This window comes from Stegodyphus dumicola, chromosome 3, assembly GCF_044657685.1.
Source record: "Stegodyphus dumicola isolate Sdum_Otavi_A_Nest chromosome 3, ASM4465768v1".
Lineage (NCBI taxonomy): Eukaryota > Metazoa > Arthropoda > Arachnida > Araneae > Eresidae > Stegodyphus > Stegodyphus dumicola.
The window spans coordinates 260,571,581-260,590,773 of record NC_140770.1 but is presented as its reverse complement, the minus strand read 5'-3'; the positions used below and the strand labels follow the sequence as shown (position 1 = coordinate 260,590,773).

General features: G+C 31.7%; 1 protein-coding gene across 1 annotated transcript; it reads right to left on the bottom strand.

The window, feature by feature from the left end:
- Positions 1 to 211: 211 nt before the first annotated feature.
- LOC118196603 (2',5'-phosphodiesterase 12-like) lies at positions 212 to 18,985 on the bottom strand. The gene is made up of 7 exons (XM_035368074.2): positions 17,906 to 18,985; positions 14,357 to 14,481; positions 14,104 to 14,266; positions 8,612 to 8,744; positions 3,175 to 3,312; positions 2,703 to 2,817; positions 212 to 561 (listed from the first exon to the last, which is right to left on the bottom strand). Exons 1-7 carry the CDS (start codon positions 18,742 to 18,744, stop codon positions 302 to 304), a joined length of 1,773 nt encoding a protein of 590 aa, XP_035223965.1. The 5' UTR covers positions 18,745 to 18,985; the 3' UTR covers positions 212 to 301.
- Between the last annotated feature and the right edge of the window lie 208 nt (positions 18,986 to 19,193).

The window sequence follows — 19,193 nt, the reverse complement described above, 5'->3', positions numbered from 1 at the left end:
TTTGGGGGGTGGATATTTATAAAAGCAATACCTAAACCTTGATTATATTTTTGATATATATTGTATAATACATGCATCAGTAGCAGAAAGAAATTGCTTTCTTAAAATGCATGTATACTGAATAACCAATGACAGCAAATATTTTTATACAATAATAATTTACCATTAAGCAGAATCTTTTGTTTTCATGGCTGAAAGATTTGTCTGTGAATTTATGTTTTCTGCAATACAACTGCTTATTTATTTATCATACAATGTGGTCATACATTTATAAAAAAAATTATTTACAATTTTATGAAAATTATGTTTTCCATTTTAATGTACAAACAAGTGCTATGTGATCAGATGGGAAATGTTCATTTGGCAAGCCAATCTGAGCTGTTACTTTTTCATGACTAGGCATAGGCACTATATCAGTAACTTGTAAATTATTTTTACTGTAAAATATGTAATCTAAGCACCCACAGAATTCTTCTGTATAATTTGTATATTCTGGTGTTCCACAGGCACTACTTAAATGTAAATTATGCCTTAATATTGTGTCTGTATCTGGAACAGAATCTGCAAAGGAAAAAATTCTTCATTATAGTTTTCATTTATACATTTTATTTTCCTTAACTCTATACAGAATGTTTAAAAAAGAAGCTATAAGCTTCACTTCCTTAAATATTAATCTTAAACATTCACTTCCAATTACAAAATAATAATGAATTATATTAAAGCAGTTCCAGAACTGAGTGTGATAAGGCTCACTAAATATGAAATTTAACTACTTATATAAGGCCTTAGAGATGAAAATCCTAGGAGTAAAATGTTCAATATGATGGGTCAATCCAAAAGGTTTCATATTGTTACGAAATGTCAAGGCGCGGTGAGATGGCTTCCCCGCAAAGCAGTTTGCAAAAACCGGCAAAGGGGGCAGGGCGACAAAATTGGCGATATACCATGGATGGTTGGAGAACCTTCTGGAACGAATTCTTACCGGTTTAGCCCAGAATGTTCCTGAACACAAGCCAAAAGCTATATAAACCCTGCTGGTCCACAGTCAGTTAGTGTGAGTGTGCCTCGCATAGAGTGCGAGAGAGTTAGTATTGAGAGTGTGTCTCGTCTAGCGAGTCAATCCCTGCGGAGTCGATCGAGTTGACAGCCGGGCTACGAGTGCCGAGTGGGTCGTCGAGTTCACTGAAGGAGTCTCTTAGTGTAGCGCAGTTAGTGCATCGTCAAGAGAGCGTGTTGAGCTCCGGGAACGACTGAACCAAGGAGTCGGGAGCTGTGCTCGTATGTCATCGAGTGCATCGCAAGTTGTAGCGTGGAGAGTCTTGAGAGTACGTGGAGTTCCGAGAACAACCAAGCAGAGTCGGGAGCTGTACTTCGGAAAGCAGAGTCGGGTGCTTTGCAGTGAAGCTATCTCCACCGTTATTGCCTGACATTGTGAAGGCTGTGTCGCTGATTGTTCCAACGTGTTTATAGTAGATTTTCAATGACTGTAGAAAGTGTTATTGGAGCTGTCCTGATTAATATTGGCTAAATAAAGTGTGTTTCGATACTTCATCAAGCATCATCATTATTCACTCCAAATCTACGAACCCCGTATGAACGTGAAGGAAGAAAATAACATAACAACTGGTGTCAGAAGAAAAGAAAAACGTAACGATATAAGGAGCTATTAGTAATTAATAGCTTCATGAAGGTCAGTTAACAGAGATAATAAATAACTAATGCTATTTCATCCAATGCAAACTGCCAAAAATATAAATTTTGTTTTGAAGTTTACTCATAAAATTCTTCAAACTACGGCAGTTTCATGGTGTGAAACAGAACCGGAGTTTGTTTTGAACATCAAATTTCTCCTAAGCTCAGTCAAGAATCAACCCATTGTGTTTTTTTTTTTTTTTTTTTTTTTCCTGATTAAATTCATGCACTCGACCAAGTTGGTCAACTAAGTTCAACTTATTTTAACAAGAATCGAATTTAGTTTACGAAATAATAGAAAATAGCTAATTTTGTTAGATGGCAGCTATTAGTTAGTTGTCATAGGCAGAATTTGAGACAAATATTACAGAAAAGCCTTTAATGAAAATTATCAGACCTTTGCTACTTTCTAACAGCATGTTCCTCTGGAAGATGCCTGCCAGACTGAGAAGAAGCCTCAAGCAGAGCATCCAATATCTGCAATAGCCCGACAAAACAAGGAGAAAATTAACACCCATTGCAAAATTAATGCTGGTTAAAAAGTACCTTTAAAGCATTCATTTCCTTGAAGTTTTAAAACAGTAACAACAATTTTGGTACCATTGTCTCCACTACATGTCATTTTTTTATAAGCACTGAAATGTCAACAAGTTTGTTTATGAGTACCTCAGCAAACACTACAGTTAAATACATGAAGGTTCTTGTATTAATGTATTAACTTACTAAAGCATAATAAATGTTTTAATAACTGTACTTTATCAACCTTCATATCCCCAGTAGAGAAATTATTTTCATAAAATTCTCTGCCTTATTTTGAAAGCCTTTGTAATTAGAAGTGCAAGAGTATAATCAATATGCAATCAAACATCCGATAAAACATTGAAATATCAAAAATTCAGTACACATTACCTATTTTGAAGCAAAACAATTCTTCATAAAATTTAAAATCTACTTTAAAATTTATTTATTTAAACAGTTTCATTAAAAAAAAACTATGAACTAAGATTTACCTCTCTTCCAACTAGAGCAACATTCAAAGATTCCTGATGTAATGAAGTCATAAGCAGAAGAATCTGGTAAACTGTTGAAATCACCACAAAACAAAACAGGCAATGAATCCTCCTTCTGAAAACATTAACAAAATATCAAACAAAATTGCATTTAGTTAAGAAAGAAGAGCATTTATTTTTCAAGTAAATAGTAATCTATACTGCTCAAAATGTTTGTTTCCTAATTTTCAAACTTTGTTATAATTAACCCACATAATCATTTACATTCTTTAATATGTATTTAATTTTTCTTTTACCATCACAGGAAATTAATAGACGAAACAAGAAAAATTTCATATGCACATGAAAAACTTGTATAATAATGTTACTGAAATTTCTTAACATCATTTATGAAAAACTGGACTCTCAAAATTAGCAAAGATAAATAAAATTCTGATTTAAAAAACAAATTATAAATCAATTCAAATCATACCATCTTTATAATGTGTTCAATATAACATAGACAGAAGGCTGCTTGTATGAGACGAACTTCAGGTGTATCTTTATTTGAATATAAATGAGTGTTTGCTACCAAAATTTTGCGGCCGCTGAAGTCTTGCAGAAGGACAGCCTACATGTAAAGCAGAAAATAATTAATCAGAAATTTCGTAAATTGCAATTTAAGTTAATAAGAAAGAAAAGTGTCCTATACATTCAAATAGAATTCTAAAATATAAAGTAGGTACAAAATACTATAAAAATCTTGCAGCAAATCTATGGAAACTCAATTACACAAATTATTACAGTTTCTAATTTTAGTATAGTATAACAGCAACATAAAAAATAAACACTTATTTAAACTAACATTTATGAATCACAATATCCCATAGCTGGAAAAAACATTCTGTATATGATGTTTTCTTCAGTTAATCAGATACTCACAGGAATACTTTTAATTAAACAGATATAATTTTGTTATAAGTCAGTAAGTAGATCATTGTTTCGCTGTAATCATTGTTATGAATGTTGGAACATAACAGAAGGCAACAGAAAGCAATAACAGTCAGCCAAATTTTGAAATACAGTCAAAACTCTTTAATCCGGACTCCTCGAGACTTCGGTGATTCTGGATTATAGATCATAAGTTTAAATCTGGTAAGATGGCATGCAGAAATTATAAAATTAAAAATATGAAACCGTAATTTATGAAATAAAGAGCAATTATGATCTAAATGGTATCAAAATTGACAAAAAAAAAAGCTTAATATTTATTTGTTTACTTTATTAAACATTTCTTTCAACGCGCGCATGCGTAAAGCATACATTACGCATAGAAAATTGCAACCAGAAAACTATTTGATGTGTATTCGTGATATTTATAATGACGAGGAATTTGATTTAAATCATATCAAAGATGGAGTATATCGAGATGAAATACTACATTTAGTAAGGAATTATAAGCCGAATAAAATAAAAACATCTTTCCTGAAGATAAGGATAGTGCTGACAGATCAACTTCCAGTTAATTGTGCGCGGCGTCGGTCCTCCCCGGCAGAGCAGCGTGAAATTGATAAACATGTTTCGGAATGGTTAGAGAATCAAAGGATATACATTTATCCATTTTTTGCAGCAATTCCACTTTTTGTTTGATGGACATCAAAACATGCTTTCGCTTTGTAGATCCTTTGGTAGCTCCAGAATCAGAAATTCTTTTTGACATAATCGAAAGTTCAAGCTTACTTTTATAAAATTGCTCTAACAGTCTGCAAAAAATAATAAGCCGAATCCAATTAGAAGATTAAGGAACAACGCAATCTGCAACATTAACTGAAATAGATAATTAGATAATTTTAGCTTAGCTTATACCGTTCGTTATACATTAAACGCGAATGTGTAAACGTATTATGCGCACACTTAGACGCATATGTACATGTGTAAAGGTATTATGCGCATGCCTTAACGCATTATGCATTGACAAATGCGCAGAAAGTTTGTAGCTTTGAGGTCTGGATTATAGATCATTCCGGATTATGGACGTCCGGATTAAAAACTTTTGACTGTACTAAGAAACATTGGGTAAATGACCTATTTTGCATCATCTCTATCAGTACATGAAATGTTTTCCTCTGACTTTCATCGACAATCCACATTCTTTGTTGTTTCGAGTTGCCGTGTTTATTCTAACAATATTTGATTAAGTTGGTTAAAATTTCTGACACAAAACTTCATAAGAGATATTGTAAGAAAAGACTAGTCAGCATAACAAACATAGAAACTAGTATGCAACTGCATTAAAAACAAACCAATTTACTAAATATTTGAAATATATTTCAAAGTTGAAATACATCCAAATTTTGAAAATAAAAATGGTTCTTCCATATTATCCCATTGAACATAAAACTGTAGGCAAACAGTGCAATTTAGCTCCGATTATGGAAAAGCAGCCTGTCATAGCATCTGTGCTTTTGTTTAATGTAATCCTGACTGATTCTCAAAAGGCCACCTTTTGTTTTTATAAAAAAGGATATAAATTAAAACCCTTAAGAGCAGCTGCATATGAAGGACAAAACAGTAATAGACTGGAATAATCACCTGCTCGAAGGTTGTATTCAAAGCACTTTAAATAGAGTTTTTGTTAAAATCAGAAGGCCCTATGAAATAATAGAAATCGACAAAAACCTTTTTATGTAGAGCAAAAAACGAAGTGGGTTAAAAATGTCTGTAGCAGTAGCTTGGTAGATTGTACAGAAAGACTAACAAATATTCTATTATAAGAATTGCCAAACATAAGTACAGCTTAGAGTTCTGAAAGAACAACTGGTGTGACTTTGATAGGATCTCCTCCTAACTTACATTATTCGATGACACCCAACTTTCACCATCAGCAGGATAATACATGAGAACCATAAAATTTTTTCACGCACATAGTTTTGAGATAAAATAACAAACAGAACAATTAAATCTGATTAAAAAAGTTAAATTTAACATATTAGGATGTATTTAGATTTAATAATTAAAAAGAGTGTCTCTTAAATACTGGAATAAAATAAAAGTGATTTTTTTCCCGTTCAAACATTAAAAATATACAATAGGGCTATTAAAATACTTAAGTTTGTTAAAATATGGACATTCAATTCAAATGTGAAACACATATAAAGCAACAGTACAGTTTGAAAAACAGTTTATAAGGCCAACTTCTACTAGATTTGATAAAATGAGATATCTATGAAAATATCTACACTTTATTTTAATGTCTCAGAATTACTTGGTATTCTACATTCCACATGATCTTGAATATTCTGGTGGCTTTGTGGATGTCACTGGTATAGAGACTGTAGCTGTCTTATTAATATAACAGCAATAGCTCAAAGCAGTAATAGCTTTTATTGCATACTAAGCCAATAGTTTTTATTCCATTTGGACAGGCACATTATTCTCCATTTCTTGCCAAAGAGAGGAAAAGATGAGAAAAGTTCCATTTTGCCCTCACAAATACAAAATATAAAGACCTTAAATGCATTCGCTCCTTCTCTTGCCAGAATGGCCATTATTATATGAAAAAATACAAAAGTGCAAGACGGAAGATAAAATAATAAAGTATAAAAGGTCTTTGCAGGCTTGTGGAAGTAGATTTATAGTCCATTATTGAGAAAACAAAAACCTTTGAATGCTCAATAGTCTGTCCACCTCATGGATTAGTGTCCTTACTTCTGCCGAATGGACTATGGTCATTAAGGTCCCTGGTAATAATAAATGGCTCTGTTAATTTATTCAGTGTCTCCATTATTCATTTGAAGTCAGATATATATAGGAAACAAAATTAATCCTTTTATGTTCGCCTAAATAGCAACAGCTTGAAGATAGGTATCTAAGGGAAAGATAGTTGATGAATAGTCATGTGAGGTGATATTTACACCTTAAATGGATATACCTGTCCTTTCTTACAAATGAATACCTCCTAAGCATAGCTTCACTATTCATTTTCAAGAATACTTTCTGTAATGGAAAAACTACTCGATGGCATTCATTAACAAGGATTTTGATATTCACAAGCCTGCTATAAACCACTGCAGTTCAATCAAGTAACAGCAGCATTTATGAATGTTTATTTCACTGGTGGTGATGCTGCTGCTGCCACCCAATAAAATAACGGTTAGTGACTCTGACTACCGATCTATAAGGGTCCGGACTGGAATACCAGAGAAGGCATAAATGTTGTTTGCGGCATGAGAGCACATTAAATATATGGCAAGACAAAAGTCCTCTTGTGTGGTTTAGTAGCAGGGAAAAGGGGTAGGAGACCTTCAGACCCATCTCCTCGGCTTCACTCGGTTGGAACTGAACAGAAGACATGATGTCATCTGTATAGTGCTCATGGCTCCTGCCAAATGACAGATGCAAAAATTGCACTCCTTGTCACATTAATATCCATAGTCCCCCCCCCTAAATATGTTAGACAAATGAGATACAACAGCAATAACAACAACTGGTGCTGCTTCTTTGTTGAGTGTGAAAGGAAACTTTCAGAAAGTTCCTGTATCTCACTAATTTCTACATCATCAAAGTCAGAGCCCATACTTGTGAGTGAGCTACAATTACGACTTTTAGACTTTATAGTTTGAAACTTAATCTGTTTTTTACTTGTGTTTCATTCATTCTCTTTCGTTAATTCAATTTCTGTTGGTTTGTTTTAGCTGCATTTTCTGGATCACTAATTACTTTCTTACACTGAATACCTAAATTCTTATCACATATGTTTCTGCTACGCAGGTCTGGACATCGAAAGGGATATTTCTCAGAACCTGCACATTTCTACAAAAGCTACATAGCTAGGTTACCATTTTTACTTACTTAAACAGAACTGAACACCAAACAGTAATCAATTATCACTCAGATTGGTTTTCTAAGAACACGAATTCTAGAAATCTTCATGTTTAAACCAGTACTATCAGAATCTCATTTCTCAGAAAAGGTCCTGCTTAGCAGGGACCATCGCTAGATGTGATTACCTCTTTACAGTGCCTTGTATTCCCACCGATTTTGAGGCATAAACAAATGAGACATGCAGACATAATTATACACTATATACAATGATCTTAGTTTCTGAAATAATTTCATTTAATAAAATTCTGTAATTATCCAAAACCCTAAAATAATGAAATGAACAATTCCTGAAAATTTTATTGATTATGCTTCCTATTTTATCTTCTTTTTAGGAAATGAATGAGAAAATGCTGTATGCTCCCTTTTGTATTTAATGCACATTGGCAAAGCGTTGCAATTATAATTGTCATGTCCCTTCATTAAGTAACACCATAAAAGGACAACTCCTCCCTGTCAATGAGATTTTACAAACTGCTGCTCAATTTAGCATCATTTAATAATACATTCTGATTATCATCACCATCACTGAAAGGTCATAAAAAAGACAAAACTAGAATAATTATGTGGCAACCCAGGATGTTGCCAAAAAGTATTTATGTCACAACTCAGGTATGCACATAGCACATGACTGTTTTTGGTGGGTACACATTGCTATAGTTCAGATGCTAAAGTTGTGCAGTTTTCTGAAAACAGATTGCTGTGCATATAGGGAGAACAAAACACCAGGCAAAAAAGAATAATTTCTCAAAAAGGGAATGTTTCCTACTTTTTTTAATTTTACTGGATTGCTCTCATATGGAATTCTTAGGGCAACACCATTCTGAAAATTACTATTGCCTTTTCTACATTAACTTGGCAAAAGATTAGTTTCCAATAAGTTCATGACTTTTCCATAGGGGTGTCAATAATCAGAAAATACCCATTTAACATTTTATAACAGATATATAAAAAATAATGATAAGATTGGTGCATCTTATAATTTTAACTAAAATGCAGGAATTTATGTTAAATTATGATTTGAAGTCCCAAACTAGCCATATACCCACCTGAAGTACTGTGTCTTGGGCAAATAATGTACTCATAGTCTTGCAATTGCCAGAAACTTTTGATAACAAATTCAGAAATATATCTTTTTCTCTCACAACTTCATTTAATAAAATTCTGTAATTATCCAAAACCCTAAAATAATGAAATGAACAATTTTAAAAACATATATTTAAAACTATGCCAGAACTATTTTATTTAAAAATTTAAAATATTTAATAGCAATTTTAAAGCATAATTTAAAAGATTTCTCCATCTTTTGCTTACATCTACATGAATATGGTTTTTACTTTTTCAATAAAAATGAATTGTCTTATACAGGTCTTTTTATTTTAACACTATGCCAATGGAAATATTCATCTCAACTTACACTATTGATCAAAGAGTGGATTACAATGTAACTTTGAGTATTACTGCATTATATAAATGATTTTATATGATTTAGGTCACAATAAGCAGAATGACTATATTTGAATTTTAAATTATACATATATTATCTTATGATGATTTTAAACCTAATAAAAAAATAACAGTATTAATCATGTAGAATAATTATTTGAATTATGGACCTGACTGAATCTTGCTGACTAGTTTTTATTAAAACAGAAATGTAAAACAAATTATGTTTTAAATCTGACTATTACTATCAACAATGACAGATTTCATCATATTTATCTATTATTCATTTTATTATAAAAATATACAACAGTGACATAAATGATGTCACTGAGTGCAATACATTTAAATAAACATTTTACATTTTTAGAGGGAAGGGCTAATAATTAATCATACTACCAACTTTTACTGCTGCAAAAAAAATTATCTTAGTTATTAATCTTGCAACTTCATAATTTATGCTTGCAAACTATATTCCTTTTCTGAATACAGTAAAAATTTCTTAATTAGGTTTCACTGCAATGATTCTGTTGGCAATAGGAACTATGAGAGGAGGAAAAAAAGACACCCAAAATAACGTATTATAGTAGAATTCCCTCCTGCTATAATCTCATATTTAACCATACACAGAAAATTCATCTGGAAGAATTTTTTAAAGTACCTATCTTATATTTAAGTTGCTACAATATCAACATTTATTTTAAAGACAATAATTCAAACTATATTTACGTATTATGTAATGTGAAGTCTAAAAGTAATTCTAAAATTCCTCTTTCCTTATATCTTTCATTTTATAGCATTTCACTAAAAATACAGTTTACATTGAAAAAGTATTTTTAATTGAAGCTACACACTTTTTGATGTAATCTATGCATTTTTTAAATGTAATAAATACACAAGATATTTTTAAAGTTTTCTAAAACTTTTAGATTAGCTTCAAAGTTTGAATCACTGAAAGCGTAACTAGAAATATGAAAATTCCTATACATATACGAAGGTTTTAGACTTGTAAAGCTAATCAGTTTTTAAAAAACAATATGAAGGAAACATTATGACAAGGATTTAACAACCAAATGCACATATTCAATAGGTTAGTAAAAAAAAAAAAAAAAGATCTTCATTCTATAAGACAGTTAGAAATTTCAGCAACAATATGAAGGATGCACATATGTTTCCTTCATATTGTTGCTGAAATTTCTAACTGCCTTATAGAATAGAAATCTTTAATTTTTTTTTTTTTTTTTTTTTTTTTTTTTTTTTTTTTTTTTTTTTTTACTAACCTATCGAATATGTGCATTCAGTTGTTAAATCCCTGTCCCTCGTGAAATATTTTGACTTGATTCATTAGCACTGGATCAATGAAATCAATGGCATTAGCACTAGCATCAATGGCATGGGTTTAGCTGTGAAGGTGTCTAACTCATTTAAACATCTCTTTGTTATGTTCATCACTTTCAGCATAATAAATGATTCCCCCCCTCCATTATTCATTGCAGGTTTGTTGATAGAAACGACAAAATTTAAAGAGTTTTTCCTTCTGTTTTTATGTCAGATATGGTTGATTTTCAATTTCTTGCATATTTCTGAGACAGATATGCTTTTATCCATTTTTTGTAGTAATTCCACTTTTTGCTTAATTAACAGTGAAACATGCTTTAACTTTGCAAATCTTACTACAGCTACAGATTTAAAAACTCTTTTCAACAACTGAAAATTCAAACTTGAAGTTAAAGTATATAGTTGCGATAATAATAACCTGCAAAAAAGTAATAAACAGAGTTAAGTTCGAAAGTTAAGGAAAAGTGCAATTTACTATATTAATTGAACTTAAGTTTCTCAGAATCTTTCTTTCTTCCCTGCTGCTAAGCCAAGAAAAGAAAGATAGTATGACCAACAACCCATTCCAAACACATATGTCTTATGTAGACTTCACTTATTAAGACAGACAGAAAAATCTTAATTCCCCACATCCACTTATAAAGGCCAAAAGTGTGAACGTGACAAACGTAAATCAGTATATTGTCACTGTCAACAGTGCAATCCTCTAGACAGCAGTTGTTTGAAAATGACATACAAGAATCTCAAACAGCTGGAAGAGAAAAATCGGTACTATTCCGTTTTGAAGACCGTAAAAAATTGCAGCGAAAATGTATGGGCAAAAGCACCAAATCTAGCAAACATGCCCATTTAACAGTGCGCCAAATCTAGCGTACGCTCTGATTTCAGATTGCGTAAGTTTATATAGTTCTATATTAAGACGCCATTGAAATACTAGTTTAATTTTTAAATCCTTTTTTGATTTTAAATCCTTTTTTAATATCCTATGGATTTAACAATTTGGGAATTGCCCATGACGAAAAGTCGGCAATAGAATTTTGGGCAAAGTGCAGAATCACCCACTGCTTGACTCATTTTTAAGAATTGCACATACTCCGTATCCATGTGCACATCGACCCATTTTCACTTAAAAAAATATCCCAGAATTGCACAAAAACGGCACTGTGCACACCCTTGGCTTTATCTATGTACACATCGACCTATTTTCACTTAAAAAGTAAAAGAAAATTGACAAAAATCCAATTGTTTTTACCCTTGTAAAAAGCAGAAACAAATACGTGGGCGATTCTGCCCTTTACCGAGAATTTTTTCAAAGAAAAGGCATCATTCATTAGAGAAAATTATACTTGAACAACCAACGACATGAAATTATGCTTTAGCGATAACTCGGTAGCGAAATAGTAATGCAGGCATCCATTCAGTTATGTTTAGCAATTTTTATATAAATTATAATAATGACCTGAAATAGTTATTAACTCGTATGCTTCCACTCAGTCATGTTTAGCCTTTTTTTATATAAATTATAATAATAAAAAAGTATTATATGAAATTAAAACATCAATCTTAAATAGTTATTTATTATTATACTTCCTTTCTTGCGTTAGGGTTGTCGTAATTATTTTTGGCAGCCCTGGCATCAACATTAGTTTGGCGATTTTTTACGGCCCTCAAAACCTAATAGTACCGAAAAATCATACCTGCAGATCACTTGCTTTTTGTTGAACACAATACTCAATTAGTCAAGAGAAAAATCAGAACTGTGATTTACCTGCTTTTTAACAATATATTCTCCATTCCTAAACTCTGTAAGAAGAAAAAATTACTGGTAGTCCATAGGCGCAGACTGGACATCTGGACTTCAGACTTTATGCTATATATACGATACCAAGAAAGACCGAAGTTAGAGAATGTCGGCATTCACCAGCAAACATCAACCTTCTCCAAATACGTTGGTGAAAGACTGAATATCTTTTTATACGAGTACATTCGGACCATCACCGGTGGTTGTTGCAATAAATAAGTATTTACAATGTAAATCACATAATTATGTCAATTTATGCAGTAATTTATTCGTATGATGGCATGTTCATGGTGGTGGCCAAAATGTATATGTCATTTGTTGAAATAATGATGCGTATAGTGGTAACTTACCCCAAGGTAAGATTCTGGTCTATAGCCCGCCATAACCAGAGAATGAAAACATGTGAAACATATACATCAGATGGTTGCTTTATTCGTAGATCCAATTTTGAGGAGTTACTACTTTCATAATTCTGTCATGTCACTTAACGATATGAGGCCTCTTCACTCAGAGAATATACGAATCAAGACTTCAACAGAGACCCTTGAAAGAGTTGTAGCAAATGCAAAATCTATCCCATGCAGCTTCTTTTCATTGGAAAGCAACTGACTGCCGGGCGAAAAAACCAAGCCCGGGAAGAAAATGGTTGGCAGAACCTTAGTAGAAAACAGCATCAGAAAAAGAAAAACTATTCACTGACTTCATACTGTTTCATACAAGATGACAAAGAAAGCTTGCAAGAAAAAAATAGTTCGTATTTCACCACACACTCCGTCTCTCCCCATGCACCATCTGCAACTTCTCAATCAGCACAAGGTGCAGAAAATTCCCGCCAGTTTTTAAGTCCTACAGTTACACTAAGAGTTAAGTTTTGCAGCCAATGAAAAAAAAATCCAGCATCAGAAGGGCTACCAATCACAAAATACCTCCAGCTACACAGACAAACAGAAGTGAAGTGGCTAGTTGTCTGATGCAATCCGTTCCTCCGCTTACATCACAAATTGATACATACAAAAAAAACTGTCACCAATGGAATCTGATGCAAACACCTAGATACTGCCATAACATTGTAAACAATTAATGAACTTCAATTCAATGTGACCTCGTCACAATTTATTATTGGTGTTATTTTCTTTTCTCATTCAGAATGTACTGTTCATTTTACAGTCAACAGTACTCAATAGTACAGTTATCGGGACCGGATTCAGAAATGTATGTATATATATATATATGTAAGATAAAAATGTATGAATCAGAATTATAATATAACTATAAAGATTAATTCTTCCTCTCTATTCTAAAATCATAATAACTTATCTGCATTGCGTCATTCAAATTAATCATGCGAACTTACGTAACTGTTAATACCAGATGCCTCTTGACGACCAATCACCGAATTGTAAACCAAAACTTTTCTCTTCGCGTGCTTCCATCTTTCATAACGACGCACTTCAGCTTTTGCTCTCTACTGTGCTAAGATGTAATTTTGCTGGCTTGCTTTCTATCCCAACAATATCAAAAATGTAAATCTTCTGTGGAAAGGCACGACTAGAGTGCCAAGTGATTGTGGCCACAAATATCAACTAGAAATAAAAATGGAATTAAAACTGCCTCGACTGCCAAGTTCTTTAAATACTACACAATCAAAATTCTTCTTCAATATGGGTCTAATCACGCATCTACAGTGTTCCGTCTTTTCCTTGTGCTTTTATTATGCCATATATATATGTACGTATATATGTGTGTGTATATACACATATATGTGTGTATATACATATATGTGCATTCTCAATCTGGTCCCAATAACAGAAGCGTTACATGTGTTGTTCACTATATACATTTTCGAACCTAAATTGCATAAAGAATATATAGCAGCATATTAAATGAAGAAAGAGTATAAATTTTTAGTTATAATTAGATCATATCAAATTTAAAATAAAAATATATAAAAATTCATACTTATATTTAGATGAGCGATAGAAGGTAGCTAAACCTTCAAATCTTCGTCCTCCCTTCTTTGCATAGAAGCCATGATATCCTGCCATTTTCAGAACTTTTATGAGATCGTGTTCAAAGATACGTTCCTGAACTTCTTGTAAGCAAATTATATCACTGTTATAGCCTAGAAACAAATGAATTATTATTCTACATGCCTTTTCTTATCTAAATATTATATTACATAATTAAAAGAGGCAAAATATTTTATATTTACCTAAAATTTCTTTCAATAGTAACTGTTTTCTATAATGAATATTCCTTGCTTTCGCTGAACAATATGGAAAGTTTCGTTTTTCAACATACACATTGGCTAGAACATTATAAGATACACATCGAAAACTGCAAAGTATTATAAATTACAACAATTAGTGCTATTAAAAAAGCATATGTCTACAAAATAGAGTGCTAGTAATAAATTAAACTATTATGAGATAACATGACTATAAATAATCTAAAATAAATATTATAAAGTTAGAATACGATAAACTGAAGATGTCAAATGAACATGGAAATGAACATTAAAGCTGAATACATTTTTCTCTTATAACAGCTAATTGATTTGAACTTCTTGCCTATATTCATTTTGTGAGCAATGAATATAAATCCGTTGTGTAATTTAGGAAGTAGAGCTTTCCAGGATGTTAACTGTTATGAATGTTATGTGAATCCGGCATAAAATAATTTTAAATTAAAATTACAGATTATTTTCATGTAATAAATTCATGAAAAATGAGTGTATAATCATTATTTTAAAATAAAGAAAATCAAGAAGAATGAATAGGTTCGGAATATTTTATGATACAGCAAGACAAAATAGTCAGTCTGGATCTGTTTATGAAGAGGAGATGATAACTGAATATTAAGAAAGTCTGGATGCCAGAGATAAATTTATGAGATCATGTATTATCGGGTTCTTACTCAGAATGGGGTCTAAAGGTAAGAAATGCAAACCAAAGAGGGAAGAACTGGGACCACAGGTAGACAGATGTATGAGATCTCATTTATTATTTAAGATCAAAAAGAAGGTTTTAACTTAAAAGAAAGTGTTTTAAGAGTACACTGCATGACAAATACGTTACATATATGCTTGATAAATACACTAAATATATGCTTGAAAGAGCTTACATTACAGTTTAATTTGATATCAGCAAATCTGGCCGGAGAGATACAGTGGCAGAAGATTTTTATATTAAATGGGATTGTTAGAGGAATCAACATTTTTGTATTATTCATTCAACCCTCTTGCAAATTTGGCAATTATTGGTGATTAATTTTTTGCCAACGTAACATATGAAAAACAGTAGTGGTGAAAAGTGGTGAAAGTGCAGAATCACCCACTGCTTGGGGCATTTTTAAGAATTGCACATACTCCGTATCCATGTACACATCGCCCATTTTCACTTAAAAAAAATATATCAGAATTGCACAAAAATGGCATTACACACTCCCTTGACTTTATCCGTGTACACATCGACCTATTTTCACTTAAAAAGGTCAAAGAAAATTGACAAAAATCCAATTCTTCTTACTCTTCTAAAAAGTGCCAAACAAATAAGTGGGTATTCTGCACTTTACCCACGGTAGCATTTAAAAAAATGACAACACACTGAAAGTTACATAAAATAGCATAGAATTGATGAAATTTAAAATGCAAAAAACATAATATAGAAAAAGTCCGATTTTGTGTCAAAATACCTATATTAAAACAATGCTATATCAGATCATCACTTATGAAAAGTGCATTTACTTCAATGTCACAGGCCAAAAAGAAGGTTTGTCTGATGTCAAAAAAGATGGCTGCTACGCTAAACCAAAATAACAAGCCAAAGAATTGCACAAACTCGGTTTTTATGTACACATCGACCTATTTCCACTTAAAAGTAATCAGAGAATTTCACAAACTCGGCATAGCCATGTACGCATCGATCTATTTTCACTTTAAAAAGATCAGGAGAATGATGACATCATATAATGTTAAACCAAAGTTACTCATTACCAAAATTTAACAAAATTTGTAGCCAATTGAAGCTCAATAAACTGCATTTTAAATCACACAATGAAATAACATAAAAAAGGAAATACAGCTTATTGCATGTGTGCACTGCAAAAAGGAAATATCGACTTACCATATTTAGAAATTTCTGTTTCTTCAGTCTGAGACACACAAAATTCCTTCACAGCATCCAAAAACTTTCAAAAATTATCTGAATTAGAATAAGCATACTGCCATCACCACATAAATTCACAAAAATAAAAGTAAAAAATGTCCTCCATAGTGCTGGACTGTCAGTAGCATTTCTGCATGAATCTTTCTTGCGACAAACCCATTCAAAGCCATCTGAATGATCATTACGTTGGACCATATACATTTCCTTCATACAAACAGGACACTTACAATGATTACAAAGTAAACCTTCGTTTATACACCAGTCAATTAATGCTTTTCTCCCTTTTATTCCAAATCATACAGAAGCTTCACATTAATCTCATCACATAGAGACATTTTATAGTGTACAGCACAAATAAGCAACGTACTTCCTAACTGACATCCAATGCAGAAATAAACCCTTACAAATATTTTCCCATCGGTCAAATTCACTGCAATCACACAACCAATAACGTCGTAATAGGGCTTCCACAACATTCAACTGCTTAGGTTACAATAAATAAAACAACAATTTGGTGATAATCCAAGCGGCACCCTAAAATATGGGCTAACCATTGATTTTAGACTCTGAATTACTCCAGATAACTTTATGTTATAAAGAAAATTCAATGAGAAAAATCACTTATGACTGTAAAAACACTCTGAAGAACTGAGTGTATAAAAAGAAAAAGAAAAAAAAAAAAAAAAAAAAACATTAACAAATAAGAGGAATTGGCATAATAGAGTCAGTTTACAGGACTACAGTTTTCACAGTTAAGCAGAACCTTCTTCAACAGCTATTTTCACAACTGAAAAGAAAGGTTCTATTTAAACTTTGAAATAACAGTTCTGCAAATTTACTCATGCTCATTTTAGTTTCCTCACAGTCACTTTCATTTCTAAAGGGGATTTATGATCTTGTAGATTTAAAGTTATATTTTGTTTCAGAGTACTTTCAATTCATAGTATACTTTTCTCATAAATTTCAATATTTGAAATTATTTGAATATGAAAAACAATATAACTCTTATAAAATATATTTGATCCATGATACAATTATTATTGACTTAATTTGCTGATAACTTTTTAAAAGCCTTTGTAAAAACTTGTTGCTTTAAAAAAAAAGAGAGAGAGAGAGAGAGAGAAACCAATTACAAAACTTTTAAATTACATGTACCTTATATCAAATCTGTGATTAGAATATATTTGATTATGGAATCCAATCCATGGACTCAAGGATGAAAATCTGGTTTATGATTGCTTTTTCTTAGAAACTACTCGGGAAATATCAAACCCAAGAAAACCTACTTTGTTATAATACTCACTGAAATTTTCACTGACCTTTCTATGAGTAAAAAAATATAACAGGATAGAAAGCTTAAAATGTACTCATTCTTCTTTACTGGAAAATCAGGAATACATTTCAGAAATTCAGAATCGTTAGAAAATTATGTAAATGCTATGATATTAAATACATCATAATTGAAATGAAAATAAAAAATTGCTACATTATTGATTTTTACCAAAATATACTACAATCAAAATTTCCCAAAACTTAATATTAAGTGTGGTAATTTGCCTTTACAATAAATTAATTTTAAATCAGTATATTCTCACCTATCTTTAGTGGATAATGTTTTTGTATATACATGTCGTTCCTCAAATGAAAATATATCAGGTCCAGCTTCAACAACTGAATCGCTCTCAACAGCAAAATCAGGACCAGTTTGGTCTCCCTGCTTTGGAGTGCATACTACTTTCAAATAACATCCGACGTCATCTTTCATTGTGAAATAAATAAAGCCTTCATTTACTTTCAACCAATATTTATCATGGTCTATAAAAATATCGTGCTTCCTTTCACTGTTAACATATCTAGACACATCAGCTTTTGCAACAGACCGATACCATGTAAATTTACAATCATCTAAAGATGCACACTCCAGAATAAAATGAGGACGAATAGGACAACCTGCTATAATATGACGCGGTAAACTTAGTTCCACAACTGTAGGTGTATTGTATTTAATTTCGTACAAATCATTTCCAATTTTAAGCATAGATGCCTGAGGCCATGCTTCAATATTAGGAATGTTCTCATCCATCACTTCATTGTTTTTTATTAAAGATACTTCAGTATCTCCATCGACGTAAGTTTCTACAACGGTTTGGGCTGTCATTGCATATTTATTCTTTATACCTCGAAGAATTTCTTCTCGTTTATGTATTAATTCGGTTTTAGCCTTTATATGAGATAAAGCAATTTGAACACCCTCATCTTTTGGCCTTTTAATAATCATGTTATAAAAGTTTAAGTACTTAAAAGTAACTTTAATCGAATCATCATCTTTTACGCTTACAACTTTAACAGCAGAACCATTAGATGTAGCTACACTATATTGTCGAAATAGTGATCGGAATGCACTGTTCCGAAATAAAGTAAACGTATAACGCATAGTGAAAACACAAAAAATCTTTATATATATTAATTCAAGAAAGATTTATATCATGTTTTCAACACACACAAATAGAATACCGCTAATTTGCAAATAAATGTTTTAAATCAGATGTAAAGAGTATGCCGATGTATAGTGACAGTAAATATCAGTCGATTATTAATTTACGTTTGTTTATTTATAATGTTCAAAATAAATATCTCATGCTCTCAGTAATTTAAACTCTCCAACTTTCTTCACACAGTTTGTAAATGAAAGACCATGCCGGCTCTAGTTGAAATTCTTGGGTTCATCCCGATTCTTTTTATTCCCAGTTTTAATATTCTTGTTTCGTATTTCTCAGTTTTACTATTTTCTAAATTAATTTCTCTAAGTTTTTAATGACTCTTTAAAATTTATTTGTACTTTAGAGGTACTGAAAAATACGATAGGTTTCCTTCCCCCCAAGC